At 37.4% G+C, this 27843-nt stretch overlaps 1 protein-coding gene across 1 annotated transcript in view; it reads left to right on the top strand.

Moving 5' to 3' along the window:
- The window catches only part of LOC122787923 (dynein beta chain, flagellar outer arm-like), a 5188001-nt gene that overhangs the window by 4212884 nt on the left and 947274 nt on the right, over positions 1 to 27843 (top strand). Inside the window, exon 84 of the mRNA XM_044054850.1 lies at positions 3275 to 3481. Coding sequence (XP_043910785.1) covers positions 3275 to 3481 — 207 coding nt within the window. The remainder of the gene's footprint in view (positions 1 to 3274; positions 3482 to 27843) is intronic.

Here is a 27843-nt window from a genome sequence, read left to right as displayed (position 1 = left end):
GGTCTAAAAACTGGAAAGACTTACTATGGGTGGTGGGGGGGTTGTGTTAAGGCTTTCCTCACACAGTAAGCATTTCAGAATCCCCGCCCCAGTCTTAAAGGACAAGAGTGGTACCTATTTATTTTATATTAGTTTATTTATTTATTTCCCTTTTTTATTTGGAAAATGCAAGCCCATCATACACACGCACACACACACGCACCCACGCACACACGCGCACACACACACACACACACACACACACACACACACACACACACACACACATACACATACACAGACACACACAGACATGCACATACGCGCACACACACATACACACACACAAATGCACGCACACACACACACACACACACACACACACACACACACACACACACACACACACACACACACACACATCTATATGCAGTTTGAAGGACTGCCAGTGTACCTATTCTACATATTGGGACTTGGGAGGAAAATGGTGCAACTGGCAGAAATCCAAACAGATACAAGGACAACATGCATATTACATGCAGAAGGTAATCTCATTGAGAACCAAGCAGCATTAAGTACGGATGTTAGCTGCTGCTCCACAGTGTGAGTTTTAGATTTATTATACTACCAATTATTGATCTGTGTAGGCCTTACTAGAAGAAATGAAAATGTTGGGATCTTGTTTTGAAGTAGAATGAAACATACAGTTTTAATATAAAGTTTTACTAACTTAAAAGCTCTTTAACTGAAAAAAAATCTAAATAACAATGTCAGCCTTAGGCATCTTAGTGGCTCTCTAAGGTGTCATTCAGTTAAGAGAATTTTCCATATTTATGTAATGGCTTCCTTGTTTATTTATTTACGTACGTACTTATGTTAAAAACTACCCATAAAAGCTGTGGTGGCTCTGCAACTGCTATTCAAAGCTGCCATTGTCATGCCTCCATTCCACACACATGCTGTACACCTGACTTCTCAATCCATGAGCTCTCTGCTCTGTCCAAATACCATCTAGCCAACTCATTAGAGAGCCTCAAGGGACAGAAAGGCTTCAGTTTCTAAGTGTAAGTGATGTGGTATACAGAACCAGAAGATTTGTTAGATGTGTAGAGACTTGAAAGTCTGTGTGATGCTTTATTGGAAATAAAAAGTGGTCACAAAAGCATTAGGAGTGTCAGTGACACCATGAGGTTCTACCTAAATAAAAAATAAAATAATACCATGATCAGACTGCTACTCACTCAGGATGGTCTGGATAGTAGCAGTTTTATATATACATATATATATATATATATATATATATATATATATATATATATATATATATATATACACACACACTTACACACACACACACACACACACACACACACATATATATATATATATATACATATATATATATATATATATATATATATATATATATATATATATATGTGTGTGTGTGTATAGTTTTTTTATGCCAGCAGGCAATCAGATATGGGCAGTGGACAGGTAACAGTATAAACTGCCCACAGCGGGATTTCATTCACTTTTTTTACATAACTTGTTATGGGGTGTAGCAATAAATGAAGTACATTACTGTGGCTGTTATTTCAGCTGCTTCCTAGTGATCACACATCAGAGATAGTCACTAGAAGTGGCTGACTATTTGGCAGGAAGTATGTCGGTGAAAGCAAAACTCGATTATGCAATTTTGTGATTGTTTTAGTATGATGGGGTCTGCGGACAAGGAGATCATTATTTCTTTCTTTTTTTTTTTTTACAATGTATCATATGTATGCAAAGAGAGTTGCTATAGCTTCCCTAGGAGCAATGTACTGTCTAAGGGCAACGAGATGGAATAGATTACTTTTCCCATTATTTTTTCATGTTTCTTACAATCAAACTTCATCTGTTTACTTAGTTTGGGATTAGGGATAAGGAAGCCTATGACAGCAACAAATTGAATTATATTATTGTTAACATTTGTCTAACTCTAACATTAGAGGGGCTACACAGAAGATGGCTGTTAATTTAAAAATATATGACTGTAGCAATTTCCTAATTCACTGTCAACCCTGCTTTATGCCATAGGAGTACACTTTTGGTGTTTTTTTGCACAATTTTATTATCTTTGAAGATTAAGTCATGGAAGCAACTTACTTTTTCCATGCATAAATAAATAAATACATAAAGCTGCATTTCTTTCCTTTTTCATAATCTTTGTTCAGGCCATCATTGGATGAAATGGTTAAGAAAAAATCTAATATACACATCAAAACAACTAGAACCAGCTGAGGCCATCACATCCACTCATAAGTCTTTAGTCCTCTGGCAAGTCTTCTGGCTATCTTCATCACTCCACTACTTATACAAGCTATTTCCTTCAAAATTATTACCATGCAGTTTTGGTCAGTTAGAGTGTGCTGAAAGGATGGAGGAAAACACTGAAGATTAAGAAAAAGTATAAAATAAGAAAAAGTATTCTGCTTGGATAGTGTGAGGAGGCCAGGATGGAGGAGAAACGAGGGGCATTGTTAATAACTAAAGTGGATACTTTTGGGTTCCCTCCCTTGCTTGCTTTGGCAAAGTAGTCATTAAATGTCTGGTTAAACTTGGTCATTCTTTCATCAATATATGCCTATTTAACACTGGGAGACTAACGTCAACTGTGATAAGTGTAGTTCTCTGTTTCCTCACTGCTATGCATCTAGGTGTGAGTGTATTTATAAATGTGGCATTGTTTTTGTCTGTTTCTGCAGTTGTGCTTAGTTACACTTCTGTATACTGTGGCGCAATGCATGCAGCCAATGACAGTGACAGATTGTAGTGTACTGGAGGTAAAAATATTTATTTTCCCTACTGTTGTGTGATCTTGTAATTAACGTATTTAGAGATGCAGGGGTATTTGTTGTGCTGTTAGGGGGCTTGTACCTACAGAATATTATTTATTTTAATTTAAATTTCTTATGAAATGGGATTCAGTTGTTAGCTACAGTGAAATGGGGCCCAGTTGTATACTACACAGAAACACCATAGATCCCTTATTTGACATTGACATGGATAAACTGTTACTTGCAATGCTTAAAAATGATTGTCTGCTGCTTTCCCTTCATGCTTTCTGAGCTGCATATCCTAATATGGAAGAAATTTTAGCTATGCCATTTTAAGCTTAGATAATGATATCTGCCAGATTAAGTTGAGCTTGAGTTAGCTATGGCTAGTGTTTAAAATGTTATGTGGTTGTGTACTCCATTTTAAAAGCATTGCATTCTCTGAAGTAATATTATTGTTTTGTTTTTCTCTGCAGAAGAATCTGCTGTAGAGGAAGGAGACAGTGTTATCCCAGATCACACTGAAAATTTTGATCCTGACCTGGATTCTGAATTCCACCAGTTGCTTATACTGCGCATTTTACGTCCAGATCGCCTCACTGCTGCTTTATCTCATTACTCAAGAAAGCATATGCTTCAAGTTACTCAAGATTTTCATTATCCTAATATGAATGAGATAATAGGTAAGAACTGAATAATTAGATGCTCTGATCCACTTGCATATGGAAATGCTTGCACATATATTCTATTGTAATCTCTTTGCTGTACAATTTGTACTGCTTGTAGCATTTTAGAAAATGCTTCAGAATTGTAGCAGCCAAATAGCCAAAGCAACTTTGCTTTGCATGGAGTTCTGTGATTTCAATCCAGAATCAAGAGGAAAAATAATCTTGTGGTACATGGATCATCTGTTCTGGGACCTCTCCTGCTTGGCACCAACTTTTCTGTTGTAAAAGCTAACACCAAAGGACTCTGGTTGACTAAGTCTGCAGATGGCTGCAAGCTAGGAGCAGTCATTGAATCCTCTAGTGGTTTAATCATCCTGTAGGAAGGTTTTCCCCCAAATAAATAACTGGTGACAAAATAATAGATTGAAACTAAATGCCAAAAAAATGCATTATTGTATCCTTTGGGAAGTTATCTACTCCAGGGAACTACCACATTAACAATTCACCCCTAAGAGTTGACTTATGTGGACATTGACCTAACTTTTGACAAGCATGTGTCCATTGTTGTAACAAAGTCATTCTATATTGCACAGATTATAAACAAAGGGATTATGTCTGTATATGCAGCAATGTCATTGTCCCTCTTTACTTAGCCCTCATTAGTCAAGTCATTGAATATAATTCCCCCTTTGGTATGTATGTGTCCAGACACATGGAACAGCTGGAACACTCACAGAGGTACCTTACTAAAAGGACACAAGGACTAAAAAAGTGTCCTACATGGATTGACTCAAAGGTCTGTACCTATACTCTGTATGCTACAGACTGCCAAGAGGTGATCTGTGTCTGGCATACAAGACATCCTCCAATCCAGTACTGATGGATTTACTGCATATCAGCAACACATGCACACACTCACACATACATCCACACACACTGTATAGCAGAGTCTTATCACAGATACTTCTGTACTACCCACTGTTGTGTGACAGTGCTTAAGTGTTGTACTGCTTTCAGAGCTGTAAAACATTTTATTCTTCTACTTTTTTTCCTGTATTCAGTGGTACAAGAGCAGATAAAGCTACAATGTACTACAATGAACTGTCTGATCATATCTGTCCAAATATAACTATGTTCATCATACTTAGCAGTGCTGCAAGAGTCTTAGCTATATGTGTTTTATCCTGCTAAGAATATAACAGCCAGCCAGCTTCCAAAGCTTCAGTGGTACCTTCCAATGCCCAAACCGTTAGTCATTTCAAGCTGAGCTGAAGAAAGAGTGGTTTGGGCGCCAAGCCCTTCAGAGCATTTCTGCCACCACAGAGCAATCCTCTTGTATGCTTTCAGGAATTCACATTCTCCTAATGCTTTCCATTGCTGGGCAGATGAGCTCCCTTTTGGTGGGAAAAACTTCCAATTTTTAATTTTATTACTGAAAGTGAACTTTTTTATGTAAAATTAATTATTTTATGCTGAGTGATATATGGATTGCCAAATGACTTTTAGTAACTTTAAAACAGGGATGTTTCTTTTTATTTTTGTGGGAAAAAAGTTTAGAACTAATTTAAAAATACTTTCTTCTTAGTAAAAATTATGTTACTTTACTTTTGGGAACTGTCATAAATGTCTAAAATGCTTTTCCCTGTGTTCTACGGTGGAGAAAATGACCTTTTTAGTACTTAATTATTTTACCTACTGCTGGTGCCAGGCTTCCCTGGAATCAGACATCTTTTTTGACTTTACCATGGTATAACCTTCATTTCATTGGTTCATCCTTATTCCAGCAACAAAAAGAATAAGATTAATAAACAACTTTTGCCACCATGACAGCTACTAAAGAGCATCAGCTACAGAAGCGTGACTCTGCTATGTCCATATCTGATTCATCAGATCATTCATATTTTCCTTGGCTCCCTGTGGTGTAGTCCCTACAGACACCATGAACCAGAAGTTAGACACAGCATCTTCAGCTGTTTGACTGCCCCTGGTGGCCATGGGAGAACCACTTCAGTTTGTCCTGGGAGAAGAAGCAGACAATACCCCTCTGCCTAGCCATACTGGAATGCCTGTCCCTAGGGAAGTTTTGCGTGGCAGATGTGGGTCTGCTTCTTCAAATGTTCCTGTCAGAAAGTGGCAAAAAGTTATAACTATGTCTTCTCCTGCCTCAGTTACTTTGGGCAGGAGTGATTTATTGGGCTTAGCTCTGGTTTTGTTTCAGGCTTTTGACTCTTCCAGTTTATGGCAACAGAAAATGGGGTTCTTCATTTTCTAAAGTGGTGCAACATTTTTAATCACAAAATTACTTTGAAGAGTCAAATTCTCTTTTTTCTCCTCTGGTTTTTGATTCAGATACTGTGAAATCTGTGACTTATATCAATTCTTTTGAAGGATTCTCTTTTTCTGAAACTATTTCCAGAATGAATCAGTTGTTTCTGTGAGAACATAAAGACATTCTACTGTTTGACATTCAACTGTTTGTGAAGAAATATTTTTAGTTATTGCAACTGAAATTCTCTGAACCTACACCATTTCTTCCTCTTCTTTCAGTATTGGAGAATGTACTTATTACAGCCTGTAACTTACCTGAAAGTCAGTCTGCTGCACCCAAGAAGGCAGATAGAATGTATAAAATTCCTTGGTCTTATTAGCTTTTATATTCTTACCCCAAAATGAGACCAAGAATTGATTTTTCTGATAAACGTAGGTGCTGCTAAACAGCTAATTAGTGCCAATCTCTGTCTTTCTGACAGAGATGAGAACGCTTTTGATAAAGATGGAAAAAATTATTATTCTGCAACATTTATTTTTAGAATTCTCAGTTGCCAAGCTTATATTTTAAAGTTTATGCTTGACTCTTTTGAGAACATTTGGCACATTATGTCATGTGTTACCTCTTCTGAGGAACAAAAACATCTTTGTGAAGCCGTATCACTTCAGTGCGCCACGTGGCCACATACTGTTTAAAACGTGCTTTTGATTCAGCAGCTGCTGCCACTGGAACTGTTAAGAGGAAATTACCTTGACTGTATACTCAAAACCTTCCTGAGGATGTTAAAGCTGAAATTTAAAATTTTGTCTTAGAGAGGGATGTAGTTTTTGGACCAGCTGCAATAGAGGTCCTGAAAAAGTGTGGTGAGAGATGTAAGTTGTTTCAGGGAATTTCACAGACTTTTAATCCTCACTTCTCTAAGATTGTCCAGGAGGTTCTGTGTTGTGTCTACATTCTTTTACAAAAAAGCAAAGTAAGCTGACACAGCAAATTGCTGGTAAACAAACTTTAAGTTCTAAGAAAAAAGGAAGACCCCCCCCCCCCAGAATAAAAGTCAGTTTAGTAAGTCTGAATGACTATCTAAAATAATTGTATTCCAATCATTAAAGGAGCAAAGCCACCTGCTGATAGGAAATCATATATTAGCAAATGGAAAAGATTTTCCAGTTGATGCCATACTAAAAACCAACACCCTTTTAAGGCTTCTATTTGTCTGATTCTACAGTATTTTTGTGAATTGTTATCCTCTGTCCTTTCTTACTCCTCTATCAGTATTGATTTGTCAGTGTTTTCAGCATGTCTCCCCATGGATCACCCCCTTTAATTGCATTCCTATGTCAAGATGTTTTAGAAAGGGGATCTGCTTAACTGTCCACCTAGAAAACAAGTGATTCCTCCTTAGGATCTTAATTTTCTTTTGAAAAAATTAACTGTTGCTTCATTTGAAGCAGCTTATCAGGGTGATTTGTGATTCTTAACATGGAAAACAGTTTTTCTGATGGCTCTGATCTCTGCAAGTAGAGTTTCTGAATTTCAAGCTCTCGTGGTCGTCAGTCTAATCTCAGTTTTCACAATAATAAGGTTTCATTGAAAAGTGGCATCAGAATTTACTTTATACTAGGCTATCCATCTCCCTGTCGTTTTTCCAGAACCTAAAAATGAGGGAGAAAGGAGTCTTTGTACTCTTGATGTCCACACACAACTCAGATGATAATTTGACAAAACTAAAACCTTCAGAAGTTCTTATCAGTTATTCATTTCATATGAAGTTATGAAAAAAGGAAAATTTGTGTCAAAACAGAGTCCACATGGTTGTCTCATGCTATTTCCACTTGTTATCCCTTTCGTAACAAGTCAATTCCAGACAGGATCAAGGCACATTCTACTAGTCCTTGGCTTCATCAGTAATTTTTTGGAAAGGGGTGTACTCTGTAAGTGTTCTAGAGGCAGCAGCTTGGTCTTGCTTATGCACTTTTACAAAGCACTGTACACTGGATTCCTTTTCCAGGTCTAGAGCAAGCTTTTCTAGGATGATTCTTCAGGGCACCAGGACCCTCTTTCTTCTTCCCATACCTTGTAAGGTATTGTATTCTATCTGTATAGCTAAGGTTACTGCAGCAGTGACCACATGATGAACATAATGCAGCTGTCAGCCATGTAAGTTTAGTTACTATAACAGTTGATGTTTGAATGATGACTGCTGCAGTAGCTGTTCTCTCCCTCCATATTCTTTATTTTATTATTATTTTTTTTGGTATGATATTCGTTTACCAAGGTCACAACAGTGTTTGTTATATACCTTATACTAAACTTTTTCAGGGCTCTAGCCTACATCTTTCAGTTGGCATGAATGTTCTGAAGGGCTTGGCACCCAGACCTCTGATTTTCTCCATCTCCGTTCAAGCCCTCAATGATCTGGGTGCATGGAGGAAACCCTTAAGCTTTGGAAGCTGGCTAAGGCTACTGCAGCAGTGATCATTTGAAAATATACTCTTATGGTAAGTTTACTTTCACAACTATACCTTCTACCTTCCCAAGCAACTGGCCAGGAGCCGTTACCAAAAATATCCTCATAGAGTAGATCTACTCACACAAGAGAAGGGGTCTCTCATTCATCCCAACCTTCTGAATCTTATTTCAGTGGTATGGATGATATATTTCAGACATCTCTTTATAGAAAATGTGAAACTGGTATTAAAGGAGGCTACAATACCTGCTATTAGAAAATCATATTTGGTTAAACAGAAAAAAATAGTTGGGCCATACCAGAGACCAGGACCTATCCCTAGCAGGGATGCTGTTGGTTTTCCAGTACCTATGTGAATTTTTCATTTCTGGCTTGCCTTGCACTACTATACAAATGTAGCTTTTGGACATTTCATACTGTTTGTCATGACATTCCCCCCTTCCTCTTCTTTCCAGGCAAAGGAATTCTTAAAAGGGGTGTTTTACACATTCAACCTCCTAGGTAACAGGCGCCTCTATCATGAGATCTAAATTTTGCTTGGGAGAAACTAACTTTCGCTAGTTTGAATTCAAATCTCATTCTTACTTAAAGTTCCTAATCTGGATGACAGATGTACTTATTGCTCTGGCCTCAGCTAGAAGAGTATCAAGTTGCAAGCTCACATGTCTTTTTAGCTCTTTTTATAATGCTAAAGTGAAGCCTAAAACTAACTCTTCATTTATGGCTAAGGTGGTATCTAAGTTCAGTCTGATCAGTCTATTCACTTTCCTGTTTTCTTTCCCCAAACTAAAAACAAAAGAGAAAGAATACTTCATCCTCTGAATGCCAACAGACAGCTCATATGCTACTTGGAGTCCCTATCAGATTATCAAAGATTCAAAACTTCTAAAGTTATATGGTCGGGACCATATCATTGAAGTTTTGAAACTTTGAACATTTTGAATGGAGATCACAGTACAACACGGAATGGGAAATGTATGCTTTTTCACAATGTAGTATAATGTTGGAGTTGGTATATATTTAATTTGAAGGGGGTGTATGGGGTAACAGGAGGGGACTTGCCCCTCTGCAAAAATTTAAAAAATACAATTATTTTTTTAATGTTCGAAGTTCCGAAACTTCAATCATATGGTTTTGGCCATATGAATTTCGAAGTTTTGGAACTTCGATAATCTGACTTAGATTTTCTACTTGGACAAAGCAAAATATTTCATACTGGTGAGTCAACGCTTTATTTCATATAAGGCATGAAGAAAGGACAGTCTCCTAACAGACAATATCCAAGTGGTTATTCCAGACTATTTAGTTCTGCTGTCCCAGAATATTCAGTTCTGCCATTCTCTCTAAGTAAAAAGTCCCCCCCCCCCACAAGAGTGTTAGTGCACACTTCAGTAGAGCTTTGGTTATAGCTTTGGAAAAGGCTAAACTCTAAAACCATTCTAGGGGTGTCATCTTGGTCCTCAGTGCACACCTACATTAAACATTACAAAACAGATGCATTTTTCAGAGCCAGAAGAAAGATTTGCCAGATCTCTTCTCCAAGGTCTTCTGGACACTGGTTCTATATCCTTTACCCTTTCTGTCTAAGCTTTGGCAATCATTGCAAATGTAACAGTAATCTAATGGTAACCACAGTACAGTTGTGTCAATAAACATATCATAACGGCAGATGTTCAAATAGATTACTGTTGCAAACTAACACCTTCCCTCCACACATCCCCCTTCTTATTTTTGTCCTTCGCTGTATTCTCTTGGCCAGTTTGTGATTCACTTCCCTTGTTTCTTTTGTCCTACACTATGTTTTGTTTCACAATAGATACTACAACATTAAATTTTTTTTCTTTTCCAGACCCTGCTATTATTACTACTAGCATTGCTTTCGCACAACCACTCCTTCCATCACACTGTTCCTGTAAAGCAGAATGCTCCCACAAACAGAATAAATGAAAAACACCACAATTGCAGCTACCTGCTAACCATATCTCATGAACTTTACCACACCATTTTAACTGACACTTATCAATACATTTTAGATCAGACCTAATTCCATAGTACAAAAACTTAGCATAAAGATTAAATATAAATGCAAATGTGTCTCTTCTTATCAGCATATCACCTCTATTTTGATACTTAGTGGAGATATCCACCCCAACCCAGTCACAACTACAATGCCCACAGTTACCCCCACTTTGATAATCCCTATGATATCTCCTCCACACATCCACAGCAATTCCCTACTGCTACTAAACATGAATCTTAGAAATGTCTGTGACAAAGTAAAAGACACACATGTTTGTGTTGCTTTTTATAAACCTGACATTCTTGTCATTTCTGAAAGTTGGCTAAAACTAGAAATAAACTGTGGAAATTACCCTACTAGGCTACAGTATTCCCAGAGAGGACAGAATAAATAAAAGAACAGGCAATGTTGCTATAATTTGTAAAAATAAACATAACCCCAATCTTCAAAACATCCCCGATTTTAACAATGCAGAACTTTTCATTTCCAGAACTAAAAATCAATAATTATAAAAGCATATGTATTGCAACACTATATATGCCAGGAGGAGATAATAGCAGTATAGCTGAAAGCATCCTATGATGGATATCTTATAACATACACCATGAAACCATTATACCTGGTAATCTCAGCATAGACTGGCAGCTCACCAATATAACCATCCCAACTGCACCATAAATCTCCATAACTTCACCTAACTTATTTATACAACTACAAGATTAAACAAAATTAGAAACAGTCCAAACTTGAATAGATTCTTACCTCTAACCTACTCAATATAATGTCCTTTGAACACTTAATTGAAACAATAAGTGATCATCTTCCCACAATTGCATTAAGACAACTAAATAATAAAAATATAAAGTCATCTACCAAAAAGTATGCAGTCTTACAAAATTCAAGAAAGAAACTTTCAGCAATACCCCAAGATATTTCATCTAGTCTAACCATTGATGAAGCAATATCCAGTTTTAACAAAACTTTTCTCAATATACTGGATCACCATGCATCACTTTTTACAAAATGAGTCAAATCAAACCCAGCCCCGTGGACAGCTAAATAAACCAAACAATGTCTGGTCCTAAGAGAGAAAGCATGGACTAAGTGACTTAAAAACAGAATGCCTATCAAAATTTCAGACACCTTAGAAACATTACTAAACAAAAGTTTAAATGTGACAAGCAGTTCTACTACCAGCCACTCCAGCAAAAATATCAGAACAATCCAAAGCACTTATGGTCCTTCATTAATAAACTCCTTTATCCTAAGCAATCCAACACAATCTCATATACAACAAACAGTAACAAAGACAGCATTGCTTCTCAATTCAGTTCCCATTTTATACAAAGTATTCCCTCCTGGTTCAAGGATAATGTCTCTTCTCACCCCACAATCTCACAAAAACCTGAAACTCATCCAGGTCAAATTAGTTTCTAGCTTTTCCCAAAAGCAACTATGAAAAAATATCTGTGCACACTAAACTCAACCACCTTAGCTGCTTAGCTGCAGGCAATTTATCTTGCCTAATCTACTACTATTCTTATAATCCATTCTGTCTCAAAAAATATGTCTCAACCATTTGGGAAAAGCCTTTTATTATACTCCTACACAAAGGGAGTACATCCGTACATCCACAGAATTTGCCAACTGCAGAGCTAAAGTTCTTAACAAGTCTGTCAAAAATCCAGAATAATGTATCCATTCACAACTCTTAAAATACCTCATCAATAATAACCTCTTCAACACCCAACATGGTTTTCATCTCAAACATACTACCGCAAGTACTCTTCTCAGTTTCACAAATACTGTAAAACCTATGAAAAATTCTTGCAACTTAGTATCATGTATTCTCCTTGACCTAGTAAAAACATTCAACAACCATTTCTTACCAAAATGAATTTACAGAACATTCATCTCTCAGCCTCTCCCACACAGCCCTGTTATGCTTCCATAGCTATCTCACAGACAGGCAGCAGGTGGTAAAATGGCCTTAAGGCATTATACCCTTCCTATTTCCACTGGAGTCCCACAGGGTTCAATAATTGGCTCCCTCCAATTCACTGTCTTTATGAATAAACTTAACACAGCCTCAAAGCACACAACCATAATACAATATGCAGATTATGCCATCCTCATCTGCTTTGTCCCAAACCTCTCAAAACTCAATGACCTCACCCAGGACTCTTTCTCAGCCATTGAAATATGGCTAAGAAAATCTTATCTTCCTATTAAATCCTAAAAAGTCCAAACTAATGCTGTTCACCCCAAAATGTTTCTCAGGAGAAGAAAATATTCCCCAGCTAGATAACTATTCTTTCAAAATCAATCACTTTTACTCACCACCAAACCCAATAATACTGTTGATGACTCACTCTGCTCCTGCTATGTTTCCGAACAATGGAACTCCCTTTCACTACACTTATAACACAGTGAAAAAGTGAAAATTTCCAAAATTCATCTTAAAAACTACCTAAATAATTCCTATGTTCCTGCTCTATCACATGCTTGTACCTTAACTATACACACTAAAAACTACTGTTTAATTTACTGCTTACATTTCTACCACATCTTAATGCTGCGATATGCAATTTTCTGCCTCATAACTTATACTCTGTTCAAAATGCAAGTCTCTCATATCATTTCTCATACTTGAAAGTATAGCTAATTGACTGTTATATCTCTCTCTCGTTAAACCAGATTTGTCTGCTGTCCTTTCGCTTCACACCTGAACTTTATCTTTGGCATCAAATTAAAGTATCCAGTTTTATTACTCACAGATATTTACTATTGTATTGTAATATAACTTACATTTTTTTTCCAATGTATGTCAGTTCAGGCTCATCACAGTGTTGTAGGATTTGAATTATATTCATGTATTTTATTGAACTTTTTTTTTCTTTAATCCTATGTTTCTGTACTGCGATTGTTATACAATGTGACTTGTATTCTTTGTATTAAAATGTGATGCTCTGTAATTTTTCTATGGAGCCTTTAACCCCAGGTCTGCACTATAAAGATAATTTTGCCTAGTCAAACATTTATGGTCACAAATGGAAATTAAATAATTAATTAATTAATTCATTCATTCATCCATTTCTGGAATAAGAGTACAAACTGGGATCTTTCAGGACATCTTATTTTCTAGTTACAATCCCTTTTTTGTTAGTTGCAAGAAATCTTTACATTTTGTCATAAATGTATCCCCTTTTACACCAGCATACCCTCATGCTTCAACAGATGTACAATGCATAGAGAGGGCACTCAACAGCATTTGTGTACTGGCAAGAAATCTTATTCTTGGCAAGATATCTTCTGTGCAGTTTTATTCTAGAACAACTGTGATCGGTTCAAAAATCTACTGTTATGATAATTTTACTTAATCAAGTATACTGTTTTCACCCTCAATTGCTTAAAAAAGTACAATACTTAAGCCTAGTTTTGATGCATCAGTATAACTTATGAAAGGTTTACTGAAGCAACTAAATTCTATGTTAATAAATTTCCTATGGTTTCCTCAAAAGCCAAGAATCAGCCATGCTTGGCACTACAGAAGCTGGAAAGATGGGGGAATAGCATTCCCATATTTAAAACTTTATGCAGAATCAACCATACTTAATGTGAAAATCTCCATCTAAGTATCTTATTATCTGACATAGACACAAATATTGACAATAATATGTTCTCAGAAAATAAAAAAAATCTTCCTTGTTGTCAATGACCATTTCTGCAATACCAATAAGAATAAAAAAATATCTTTTCACTAATTATATATAAGATAATTTTAAAAAGATAATAAACAAAAATCATATGACAAAAAGCATATTATTTTTAATATTTCCCATAGCATACATGAAGACATGTCTGGACTCTTTCAACGTATCTAAAATAAAAGTAATGGAAGAAAATGGCTTAGTTTTCTGGCACCAGTTTCTCTGCAATAATAATATCCACGACCCATGTTCTCTTATGGCCAGGTATAACATAAAGCATAACAACTAGTTGAACATACAAATATTTAGAGAATACATAGTTAATGAACTCAAAATATGCCATATCACCAGCACAGCACCTTTACCTAAAATACTTTCACTTTGTGAAACAAACACTTTGCACGTTAATAATATTCTATCATTGGCAAGTATATATAAATCTTTAAGAACCAATATGCAAATTCCACAGGATTCCTTATGGAATTTCACAGAGAGAATAAACAAATCCATTTTTTCAGATAGTGATAAAGAATTAGTACTTAAATCAAGTTAGTAGCACAATGTCATCCCCTTCTTGGAAAATCTTCACTTGGAAATATTTATTTATTTATTTATTTTTTATTTTACATTTGTTGACCGGGCTAGTCTAACTGGATATATGTCCATTTTCAGTAGAGGCCCGGGGAGAAAAGCTCCAAGCATGAACAATAAAAAGTTAACAATATATACCAAAGACATGTATAATAAAAGTACAGAGGTAGTATTGGTTAAAGAAAAAATATATAGTATTAAAAATATTAATTATAGACATTTTGCTGAAAGTTAAACTAAATAAAAACAGCAACAAACAAAAAGAAAAAAAAGTATATTAAACACAAGATAGGTGTAAGCAAACAGAGTAAAGTCCTTATATTTTATCCTATTACTATGCTAAAAATAAGAGAAGTAAGTAGATTTGGATGTGCAGGTTAGTGGAGAGGGGAAGGGGTATGAGCAGGAGGGGAAAAATGTTTCAGTCTGGGTTAGCACACGGACAAAGCCACTGAGTTTTAAAATGTTCTTTAATGTGTTTTTTGAATAGAGAAGTAGAAGCTAGGGTAGATAGTTGAGGAGGGAGCTGATTCCAGTTTTTACCTGTAGTATTTGAGAAAAGTGAGTCACCAGCTTTGTTGTTAGATTTAATCGAGGACACCAGGAATTTATTTACAGATCGTAGTGTTGCTAGATTTTTATATGGTAAAATCAGATTAGTGAGAATAGGGGTGTTATTGGGGTAGTGTAGGATCTTTTGAGTGATAAGTAATTGTTGACAGAGTGTATGGTTCTGCAGTTCAAGCCATCCTAGTTGTTTGAGGTTAAGGCAATGGTGAGTTTGAAATGGAGAGCTTGTGATGAATCTAGCTATGCTATTATAACAGGTAGAAAGTTTTGAGATGTTGTTTTTAGATAGGTTAGTATATATAGCAGAGGCATAGAAAAGGGTAGAAATGAGGTGGGTCTGAGCAATAGTTTTCCTGGCTGAGGGGGTAAGGAAGGGTTTAATTCTATAGAGAGTTCCAAGTGTTTTGTTAACAGACTTTATGGTGGAGTTAATATGGTTATCATAGTTAAGATGATTATCAATTGTGACACCTAGTAGGCAGGTTGCAATGTCTGGGGTTATGTTAGTAGCATTGTTAGAGGTTATAGAGAAGAATGGAGTGGGTGATTTATGAGTTGGAGTAAAAAGCAGTAGTTTTGTTTTTTGGGGATTAAGGAGGAGGCAATGTTGCATAAACCAGTTTTCTACATTTTGGAAAACAGTTTGGGTGAGGGACTGGAGGGAGGCTATTTTCTTAGCAGTACCGATTAAGGTTGAGTCATCTGCATATTGAATGCAGGTGGCTTGAGGTATGTTCATATGGAGGTCGTTAATAAATAAGGAAAAAAGAAGGGGACCTAAGATAGAGCATTGTGGGACTCCAGTATTCACTGGAAGTAAATAAGACAGTTTGTTATCCCAAAGTACTGCTTGCTGTCTGTTTTGGAGATAACATATAAACCATTGTAATGCTAGTGGATCAAGAGAATGATAGTTCAGTTTATCTAGAAGTAAGTTATGGTTAACCATATCAAAGGCTTTTGACAGGTCTATAAATAACGCAGAGGAAAAGGAGTTATTGTTACGGTTTTTATTTATAGAGTCAGTGAAGGACAGAAGGGCAGTTGTTGTGCTGTGGAAAGGTCTAAAGCCATGTTGGCAGTTGTCTAGTAGATTATTTTGTAATAGGTGGTTGAGTAGTTGTTTGTGAATACATTTTTCCATTATCTTAGCTAATGGGGAGAGTAAGGCAATAGGTCGATAGTTTGAAAGCTCAATAGAAGATCCACCTTTATATGGTGGGATGATGTGGGATACTTTCCATATGGTAGGGATTTTACCTTCAGAGATAGTTCTGTTAATGAGAATAGATATGGGGTAGTCAATAGCTTTTGCGGCAATTTGTAGGTATTCAGATGGGAGATGGTCGGCAGATGGGGTGCAAGGTTTCAGTTTTTTAAGTAGCTTGTAGATAAGAGATGTAGGAACAGGGTGTATATGAAAGGAAGGAGATGAAGTCTTGGAGGTATTAGGTGGGGAAGTATTAGTTGGAGGTAGAGAATTGGCTAGGGATTGGATGGATTCTGTAAAGTAGTTATTAAAGGCATCAGGGATCAGGTTGGAATTATTATGGTTTTAACCTAATGGGGTAGGAGTAGTAGAGTGTCCTGGCTGAAGAAGTTTGTTTATCCCTGACCAAAATTTTAGTGGAGTATGTTGAGTGGTTTGTTGGAGGTGGAGGTAGAAGTCTTTTTTGTCTCTAACAGTATCCTTCTTGGTGGCATTTCGTAGTTGTTTAAAGAGGAGGTGGTCAGATGGGCATTTGGTAGCCCTCCATTTAGCCCATATTTTGTTTCTAAGGAGCATTTTTTGCTTAGTTTGTTTAGTTAGCCATGGGGAAGATTTGGTTCTTATTCTAGTGGAGCGGTAAGGTGTGTGATAGTCTAGTATTTGAAGAAAGTTAGTGTTGAAGTAGGTCACGGCCTCATCAAGTTCAAGATGGGTCAGTGGTGACCAGTCGCATGCTTGCAATTCGTTCAGGAAGCTATCTGGATTAAAGAATTTTTTTGAGCGGGAAGTTTTGAGATTATGAGTAGTTGGGATATGACATTTTTGTCTAATTATGTAAGTGAGCATATGGTCACTGATAGTGTCGGGAAGGGTTCCTGGAGTATAATTGCTAGGGTGGTTATTAATAAGGATCCAGTCAAGAGTAGATTCTTTCCTGTTAGGTTTGTGGATTATAGTAGGAGTGGATATTAATTGAGAGAATCCACAGATATTTAAGTGGTTAGTAGGGTTCAGGGAATTGCAGGTAAGCCAGTCTATGTTGAAGTCATCCAGTACAATGGTCTCCTGGGGTAGTTGGGTAGAGAGGTAATTAAGTAAGTTTTCAAGAGTATTGGTATTGTTGCCTGGGGGAAGATACATGCATGTTAGGTAGATAGATTTGGCATTGTTTATTTGGAGTTTAGTAGACAACATTTCAGATTTGGTGTCTAATGATGGGAGTTCATTAAAGAAGGAAACCTGGAGATTAGATTTATAGAGAATGGCTATAGCTCCACCTTTTTTGATTTTGCGGTCACATCTAAGGATATTATAACCTGGAGGGGTAATTTCATGTTCTAGAGTAGTAGGTTTTAGCCAGGTTTCTGTAAGACAAAGAATATCAAATGAGTGCAAATCTAGGAGTGCATGCAAGTGGGAAATCTTATTATTAATACTTCTGATACTAAGGTGAGCTATAAGGAGGGGATTAGGTGCTTTAGCTAGTGTAGAATGCTTTGGTAAAGTTACAATATTAAGGCTATTGTTATTGTCATTGTTGGGGCCAGGGTTTGGATGAATATCCCCGTCTAAGTAGAGGAGCTGTTGGAGATAGTGTGGGAATTTAAAGATTTTGAGGGAATTGTTAAACATTTTTTTGATAGTGAAGTATGTCACATGAGTGGTTCTGTGATATTTTGGTAGTATATAATTAGAGGTAGAGGTGATGTTACTGTGGTTAAGGGTGTAGATGAGAGAATGGTAAAGTTTGTTGGAAATGATGGTTTTGTTCAAGTAGAGTAAGATTTTCAAAGAAGGTGAGAGAATAAGGTATGGATAGAGAGGCTATTGTGGTGGTTAAAAGTAACATGTGTGCAAAAATAGTTGTGTGTGTTGGGCCCATGGTGGTGAGTAAATATCAGGTGAGATTAGCTTGTGCGAGTAGGTGAGGTAGAAAAATAGAAGAGGATGTTGCAAGAGAATGAGGAGGGTTTATAATATACAAGTAAGAAATTAATGGAGGTTGAAAAGGAGGTGGAATGGGATGTAGTTAGTGTGGAGGATGGTTAGGATAGGTAAGATAGGAGTAGTTCAAGTGAGAGGTAATTAGTACTAATCAGGTTAAAAAGAGATAGGGGAGTGGCCTAGTGAAGTGGAGCTTTGTGACAGGTTGGGGAAGATAAGGGGAGTGTTTAGTGGGGTATATGTCTAGGAGCGCTGGGGGTGTGTGGGAATTGGGGGTAGGGTAGGGGAGCGGAGTGAGCCCGCAGGGCGAACGAAGCGGGGCAGACCCAAGTAAGGTGAAGGCAGTGAGAAGAATCAAAGGTGGAAGGTAAGAACAGTAGACAGTGAGTAAAAAGGCAGAAGTTGTGAGTCTAAGGAAGGGGGAAGTAAAAAAGAGGGGAAACCTGGGAGAGTAAGGGTTAGCCTAGGAGTAGTGGAGGTGGAGAGGAGGGCTAGGTAAAGGGTTTATAAGGACTATGGAAGGAGATGGGTTCAAGGTTTAAAGGACTATGGAAAAAGATGGTAAAGGAGAAGAGTGCAACAATCTTGAATGGTTTAAAGTAGGAGGTAGGAAGAGAAATAAACTGAGATTAGGGGTGGGTAGAGACTGCAATCTAGTGGCCAAAGCCTGTAAGTGCCTTGTAAGGAGATCGCAGCAGTTGGGAAAAAAATAGAAAGAAAAGTAATGGAGAAGGGAGAGGTTAGAGGGGTACCACAATACAGGTAGGGGGCTGCAGTATCCTAGAGACCGATAGTGGAGAGCAACAGTAGTAAAACAGGGGGAGTGGATATGGCTGCTGGCAGATATGGCAGTTTAACTGGTACACCTAGGAGGTGTAGTGGTCTAGTATATTCATAAAGTACTTAAAAGAAAAAAATATATAAATTCTTTTGTAACATACAATATTAGATGCTGTGGCTTTTAGTCCAAGGGCGTTGAGATTTCCCAGGTGAGGAAATACCCAGGCAGGTTTAGGTAGGTGGATATAGCTGGTCTTTGGAGTCCAATAGGCACAACCAGAAGTGGAAAAGGTGGGTATAAAAAGCTTTGAACAGAATATTAGATGCTGTGGCTTTTAGTCCAAGGGCGTTGAGATTACCCAGGTGAGGAAATACCCAGGCAGGTTTAGGTAGGTGGATATAGCTGGTCTTTGGAGTCCAATAGGGCACAACCAGAAGTGGAAAAGGTGGGTATAAAAAGCTTTGAACAGATTGGTATTCAGATTAAGACGCCAGGGATCGCTCAGCAGCCACGTGTAGAGAGGGGGATTTAAAGTACATCCATAGGAGCTTTATTACCCCACATAGGATGGACTTGATATCAAAAAATAATCTTAATAAATGTTGGAGATGTGAGGAAATACTTTGTGCAGATTGGGTACACATGTTTCTTACATGTAAAATAGTAACTCCATTCTGGATAGAGTTCAGAAATTTCATAAAATATTTGTGGTCGGACAAGTGTGAAGTATCTGACTCATTATTACTGTTTAATGCACCGATGCCAACACATATCCCCAAAATACAGGTGCACCTTCTTTGATACTTGCTTGCAATTGCAAGAAAAATCATTATGTCAAATTGGAAGTGTAAAAAAATCCTATCATTTACAGATTTTTTACTATTAGCTAAACTTGTATGTAATAGGGAGTTGCAAACTATTTCAGAAAGAACTACTAAGATAACACATAAGAAATTAACTTGGTTGAAGCTCGAAAAACTACTAGATAAAATGTAATCACAATAATGACATTATATCTGTTATGGACATTGTAAACAGTTATTGTTCCATGTTATGATGTTTTTAAGATATATATTGTGTATATTTATATATCATATTTCTTGTATTATTTTATTCCATGAAAACAAAAAAAAAGGCTTACTGAAGTCTGGGAATGGCAAAACACATTCTGAATAGAATGCTTCCTTCAACTGATTAAAAGCATTGTTTGCCACTAGTGTCTGTTTTATTTTAGGGTGCATCTTCCCTTTTGTCAAGTAGGTAACAGGGCATGCTGTTGATATAAAATGGGATACAAGATTTTGATAGTACCCTGCTAATCCCCAAAATTTCCTCATTTGCTTCTTTGTGCCTTTAATATGGTGGTTTCTCACTGCTTCTTATATTTTCTTTCTTGGGCCTAGCAATCCCTCAACCTATTACATATGCTATGTATTCCACCACTGTTATGTCTTACTTTCTCTTAGAGGCATTAACCATCAACTTAACTTATCACATGGTATGTAGTACAACCTATACCTTGGCTACAACAGAGTTACAACCCACAGAATGTATTATAAAATATCAAGTTAAGTGGCAGAACATGAAGGCTGAGAAGTCTGTCCAATGGTCACTGAAAGGTCTCATGGGTACCATGTAGCCCAAAGAGAAGGCCAGTGTGCTAGAATAAGCCCTCTGGTATTGAAAAGGTTGTCTTTTCCATGGTTTCAGCTTTTAGAATGGTTTGCCAGTATCTTTTTATCAGATCTAAAGTGGTCAAGAATCTTTCCTTCCTCAACCTTTTGTTAATTCATTCATAATAAGCATTAAGTAGCTGTCATATTTTAAAATCCAAACCAAATAAAACAGCAACTGCTAACCAAATGCAGGGAAAAACAAGAAGTAAAAACATACAAAAATACAAACCAAGATACCGAGAGAGTAATGTTTAAAATTAAACAGGTTTTTAGTTGGTCAAATTAGGACATGCATTTCAGCTTCCTAAACTCATTACAGAATTTAATTGTTCCTTCGGGCTTTGGGACTAACACTACAGGGCTGTTCCACTCACATTTGGCTCGACTGCCATCTCATCCGAAGTATGTTTTCTACTTCCTGTTGTTCAGCCTTCTCTGTGATTCTGGTATTCTGCATGATGTTAAGTTACACTTTTCTCATTGAATGGTCTCAGCATGATGTTGGAGCAGGTTTGCTCTGCAGGTAGTTTTGAAAGCACTTTATTGTTTCTTAAAGGAATACACCTCTATCTCTTGCTTCTGTGGCTTAGTGTGTCATCTGCCTGTACTGCAGGCACAGAGGTCAGTTTTATTTTTCCACCAGTGCCATTCAGTTTCTATTACTAGCGTAACTACAAATGAATGTTGTTCTTTCATTGGTTTGAGAACGTTGATATGGTGTATCTTTCCTGACATTCTTTTCCAGTCTGTCTGACCTTGTGGTTTAAAACACTACATTTTCATATAATTCAAATTGGCCCTACAATTTAGAAATACAATAAACAAATAAAAAGAACCAAAGCTCACATCTAGTCTCCAGCTCTGAATTTGCTGATATGTGTATTGCTGTTATGTCTGTTTAATAGCCTGGGCTCTTTCCATGTATACTCATTCAATGGGCATCACCACCTGATATGATTTCTCTGACACTTTTACATAGGATTTTCTCTTCTTCCCACATTTCTCTGGCTCATATGTTCATAGGTTCATAGGAGAGTACTAGACTAGCAGCTTTAGAGCCTTTATAAACCTAGCCATGCTTTGGAGAAGTTCATTCATTTATTTGCTCCTTTGAGGGTATGGGGACAGATAGTTACTTTGAATGAGACCTTTGTGGGTGTGGGGACCAATAGTTACTTTGAATGAGACCTTTGTGGGTGTGGGGACCAATAGTTACTTTGAATGAGACTGATGTATGGTCCAACCCTACCAGGGATGGGCATCACACATGTGGCAGTGCAGTGACCACCCATGTTGGTGAGTACTATGTCAATGACATTAGAGTCCCTTGTGGGGGTGCAGACTATCTGTTCATGAGCATTTGCATTGACAAAGTCCAGGAACCTCTGGGCAAGCATGCTTGAGCTTGTGTATATTACCCAGTCAATGGAGGGATGATCAAAATCTTCCATGGCAAAGGTGTTGGGCTGTATGGTGAGTGACTCCAGTAAATCAAGATAGGCATTGTGCTATTTTCTTGGTTCATGGAAGGGGACCTATAGCTAGCAGTGATGTGGTAAGGTGTTTTGCCTATACTTAATTGGGCATGGAGTAGTTCAAGAAAGTCGTACTGTTTGACTATCTGGAGGTGTACTTGGCTTAAATGAAGATGGATACACCTCCACCTTTGGTTCTTTCATGCTCATTCTGATGTCTGAACTTGTGGAAGGCATTGTAGCCTTGCTCAGCTGGGATGCTCTCTGTGGCCTTGAACCAAGTTTCAGTGACTGCATAGACATCAGCATCTTCCAAGGTGAGGAGTGTTTCCAGAGAGTGCAATTTCATGTTTAGACTCCTAGTCTTAAGCATCAGAAGCTTGAGTTTGTCTTGAGTGGATTTTGCTATGCTGGAAATTTTGTCATTCTGTTATTGCCTAAAAAAGGCACTATCGGGGAAGAAGCACTTTACCCAGTATCTGAAAGCCTAGGGAAGACAGGTGCAGACCGTTTCTGGCAAGGCATCATGGCCTTTCGACCATGTGTTCCCAAGCTGACAAATACTGAATCTCCCTGGAATGAAACCAGAAGCTAAGCCAATTGTTGAAGTCAATCCTTTTCTTGTTTATATTGTGGCATCATCCTGGGTCAAGGTAGAATGCTGCTTATGGCTGGGTTCATACTTTCCCGGGACACATAATCTTAGAGTTCAGTCATGTTTCTCTTGACATAGTCCAGGGAGGTATATCTCAAGTCATTCACCTAGGCATGGACTCTGACAAAGTCATAACAGTACTTGTTTCTGAGTGACCTGAGTGCATGCTTGATGTGATGGATCCTGGCATCCAATAGGCAGCTGACTGTGACCTTCTCCTTGTCCAGCCTGGTGAGGGGGTCATCTGTGTGCCTCACTGTGGAGTCTCCTATGACCAAGACATTAAGTTTTGAGGTGTTTTGTCTTAGGGGCTTATTTAGTGAAACACTGGTATGTGTGTTGTTATGTGCAGTGGTTTTTATACATGTTGAAGGGTGTGCAGATAATTTGCACTTGGGAGGTCTCTGATCTTTTGGTAGGCTTCTAGTGAGAACCTTTGCATATATGGGTTTATGTGTTGTGTCCTTAACTTGTGTGAGAAGTGAAGTGTGTAAGCTGACAATGTGTTTTATACCTTATTTTTTGTTAGGTCAGAGGATTTTTTCCAAACTGATAATGTAATTACATCTCTCACATAAGGTATTTGTTTGTTTCAGGACTAAGTGGTTGTCAGTATACATGCAAGGCTTAGATACATGTGAAATTCAACTGTTTTAAGACAAAGTACCAGTGGGAAAGCCCCAAACTGAGGCTTTCTCCAGCAATCCCCAACTCAGATGGAAGCTGAGCTACAAACTTCTGCCACAAGGGTGCAGGGAGGCCCTCTTAATGTAAGATGGCTGGTTTAAAGCAAAGTGATATGGCAGTAGTACAGAATTTCAAAGTGCAGAAAAAAATCAGACACAATCAGCAAAAATGAACTAGCAATTCAAAGAAATACAGTTAAAGTGCAATACAGGCTTTAAATATAATTAGTTTGCAGTGGACACCTTGGATTTCACTTCAGATGCACTCCAGATCTCTGACTAAAGTCACCAAACTCTGAGCAGCGCTCGTCAGCACAGGCAGTATCCAACAATCCGTGACGGTGCATGCATTGCAACAGCAAAAAAAAAAAAACTGAACCGTGTGGAGGCTTGAGATAGTCTGGCAAAAAGGCAGTATGGTACTAGCTTGTTTTAGTTTTAGCATCTTTCTTAATAACGTCTGTCAGCATGGCCTTTAAGTTAGACTGAAGCACTCTAATAACCCATCTGTCTGGGAATGGTATGGTGGGGTTTTAATTTGTTTAACATTAAAGCAATGGCACAGATGGTCCATTAATCTAGACATAAATGTAGTTGACTAGTTATTGAGTGTCTCCTAATGTATATCTAATATGGAAAATAAGACTAACTCATTAGCTATAGATTTATAGTATATTATTTATATTATTATTTATTATTATTTATATTGTTTATATTATTAGCCTTGCAATGAGGAATAGACCCCAGGTGTTTACTTGCACAGACCAAAATAACCCAAATATATTGAAACCCATTACTAGATTTATTTAAGGGCACAACAGAATCCATTGCTAGACATTCAAGTGACATCTTTGTAATTCATATTAGACTCAAAAGATTTGTATAGCTGTGGTTAGAGGCTGTCTCCTGGCATTCATGGCATCCAGCACATATGTTGTCAACTTTTGTAGTTATTTCTGACCAGTAAAACCTGTGCAGGATCATTACTTTAATCTTGTCCATTCCTATGTATCCTCCTAGTAGATGGCAATGTGTTAACCTCTTCACTAGGTTTCTGAAAGGTTTAAGCCCTAATAAATGACACAGTGCTTCCCCTCTGTCCTTACCTTGTTTGTACAATAAATGATTTTGTAACTCTAAAGTATGTGTAAAAGTGGGAAGATATTGTTCATCTTTTTGCTCTACAATTCTAGCTATATTGTCCCTTGCTCTTGACAATGCATAATCCTTCCATTATGCCTTTCTAAAGAGTATCTGGCTTGCCTGGAGGTTAGCCACCTTTAGAGTTTCTTCAAGTTTAGCCTGTCATTAGGTAGAAGGCATTAACTTCTCTCTTGTCAGCACAGGCACCGAGGTCTCATTAGCTACCTCTTCTCCTGGGGAAAGAAAACTCATATCAATATTAGTTAGTGTCAGTTACAGTTTCTTTCTTATTTTTTCTAGTTTATTTCCTTTATGAACCTGAGGCATAGAACCCTCCTTCCATTTAATTGTACTGTAGTCTCATTTAACAAGAATAACATTAAGGCTTTGTTCAGGGTCATCATGTCTACCACTGTACCCTGCCCTCACACTTTCCTTTTCTTCTCTAAGTTATATTCCCTCTGTAAGGGTTATTTTAGGGAAAAAATCCTCATTGTCATGTTTTCCTTACTTAAAAATACCTGCTACCTAGACTATTCTCTTATTTGAGTTTTCTGTCTTATTGAAAGAAAATGATTTAGAACTGTGACCAGGTAATATTTCTTCCTGGCTAAGTACTTCTTATTGACAAGTTTCTCTTCCTTTTAGCATAGCATTCTTGATTGTTGTAGCTTTTTTGTGAGACAAAAAAGATTATAATTCCATTCAGGTTGTATATTATACATACATGCGAATTTCATAACTTCATTCCCACAGAATACATCCACTCTGTACAGGATTACTTTTGTTGTATGCAGCTAGTCATTTTTACTCGCTGGTGTAGAACACTTTCATGTAGCAGTGACACTACTACTCCCTGCTTTGTAAAACTTTCAGAATGCACTATTTTGCTTTGCAATATCCTTACTTCCACTGTTTCTGCTTCTGCATGCTGCTTTGTCATAGATGCATGCTGACATATCTCTTTAAGTGGATTTTAGAAATGTGCAGGCTCATCTCTTCTCTCTATCCATAGACAAATGTGTGCACATTTAGGTCTTTCTAACAACACGTTTTGATTTCTGTTTAACTGATCCATTCTTAGAATGTGATTAGAGGTTGCAGCCTGTACCCCCTCCTTTTCTCCAGGTTAGATAAAGGTGTATGTATAGAATTATTCACTTGATGATTCTCCTTCCACACACCGATGAGGTGGTCAAGCTAAAGGACTTCATTGTTCCCAATTGCCTCCCTAGATCTTTAAGGTAGGGATAAATATCTTTCTATTACCATGTCATGGGTTATGCTGGAAATTATAGAAACAGGATGAACTAACTTTCCAAGCACAGTTTAAATAATAGGATACTGGTTGTAATCTTTATGAACACAGATCATGTCAACTCCTTTTTTAAGTGTCTTTTTTTCTACAAATTGCACCTTTATATGTGACCATACTACCTGAGTCTAGTACACCTACAGCTTCCTGCCATCTTTTAATGAGTTGCATTTAATTAATTTTCTAACAGCGCACTTGCAGAAGACTGACTCATCTCTAGTTGCAGTTTATCACATTTCATAAGCTGGTGGTCTTCGGTGGTTATAGTTTTCACAGGTAGAAAAGTGCTATTACTAGTACAAAATCTGGCTATGTGATCCTTGCCCCCACAATTATAGTACAGTGTGTCTGTGGTTTGTGTGTTCTGTTTGTTATGAACTTTTAACAGGTTTTACTGTATGTTGAGACTGCTCAGTTTTAAACAGACTTTCATTGCATAACTATCACTCAGTTATTAAAACATTATTATTATCACTTTTGGGTTTTGTTCAAACACCATGTTTATTAAAGTATCAGGCAAATCTCTTTTATACTCATCAGTAGCTAGAAGTCTGTTACTTATAGTAAACTGACCCTCAAGATGTAATCAAAATTTAAGTATATGTTTTAAATAAAATAACTTAGATCTTGCAATTTCATTAGGAGAAAATGTCCAGAGGTAACCCCAGTTAGAGGTAATACTGCTTTTTGTACTTTGGCATAGTCCTGATATTCAATCCCTTCCATGTTCATGAAGACTTTGTGAAGGATCAACTGTTGGCTGAGTTCATAGGTTCATAGTTCATAGTTTAGTACTAGGCTAACTGCCCCTGCGAGCCATTTTAAGGCTAGCCAGTTATCCCCTGTGAGACTCAAACCCTGCACCTTGTGTTTGTAAGGCAAACACCTTAGCCATTAAGCCACCCTCCCAATTTGAGTTGAGATGACTCCAGCCCAGACACTCTATTTCTAACCCTCCTGCATACCATTTGAAGGCTATAAGGCATGCCTTGAGTTCTTCCTCCCTTTTAATTTGCTTAAGAAGTGAAACTATCTTTGACATTGCTATGGATTTAGAAGCCACCACCTTCCCCTTAGCTACAGCAGCAGTATGCTGAAGCAGTTGCACCAAGGTCTTCATCTTGGCATAGGTACCAGCCTATCCCATAAGTCTATTATATCTTGGGCAAGGAAAACAATTTACTCAATTAATGGGCTTTCAGGATGTAAAACTAAGACCTCAGGATTCCTTTTGTCATAAAAACCTTTGTCAGATATGTCCACTGCAGCCACAAATGTGGTAGCAAATAATGCTACAGGGCAAGTACCCCATTAAACAGAAAACACAAATATTGATACAGAGTCTTCTTAAGCACACAACCCAGCAAAAAGTCAGTAGTCTGTCTTACCAGTTTTTATCCAGTCCAAAGGTGGTTTCCCACAGCTTACTTCCATCTGGATTCTTAGTGGAACATCTCAAAGCTACATCAGATTCTTCCAGGTTGTCTTTTCTTTCCTATAGCATTCTCCCTAGAATCGTTGTTCAAATCATAAACTCTCCCCTGCCTCAAGAGGCAAATTTTTCTGATAATCAGGGCCACAGCTCTCCATTTTATACCCCAGAAAGTAGGAGGACTGCAGTTAACAAAACTCTTTGTGGGAACCTTTCTAACTAAAACAAAAAGTGTGAATGTTAGCCTCAAAGGGGAATACTACATTTACAAGACAGTCTATGTACAACCCTGATTACAATCACATTCTTTATAAGATTTTCACTTTTTACAAAACACTTTGTCTAACAGCTTTATTTATATCATCTTGACCCATTGACCAAGAACCAGCATAATGTTAATTAAGGAATATATATATATATATATATATATATA

The sequence above is a fragment of the Protopterus annectens genome, chromosome 13.part0 (assembly GCF_019279795.1).
Source record: "Protopterus annectens isolate FY-2018-M chromosome 13.part0, PAN1.0, whole genome shotgun sequence".
Lineage (NCBI taxonomy): Eukaryota > Metazoa > Chordata > Ceratodontiformes > Protopteridae > Protopterus > Protopterus annectens.
Note: the sequence above shows the minus strand (reverse complement) of the source record. Positions and strands in the feature narration are given on the sequence as shown.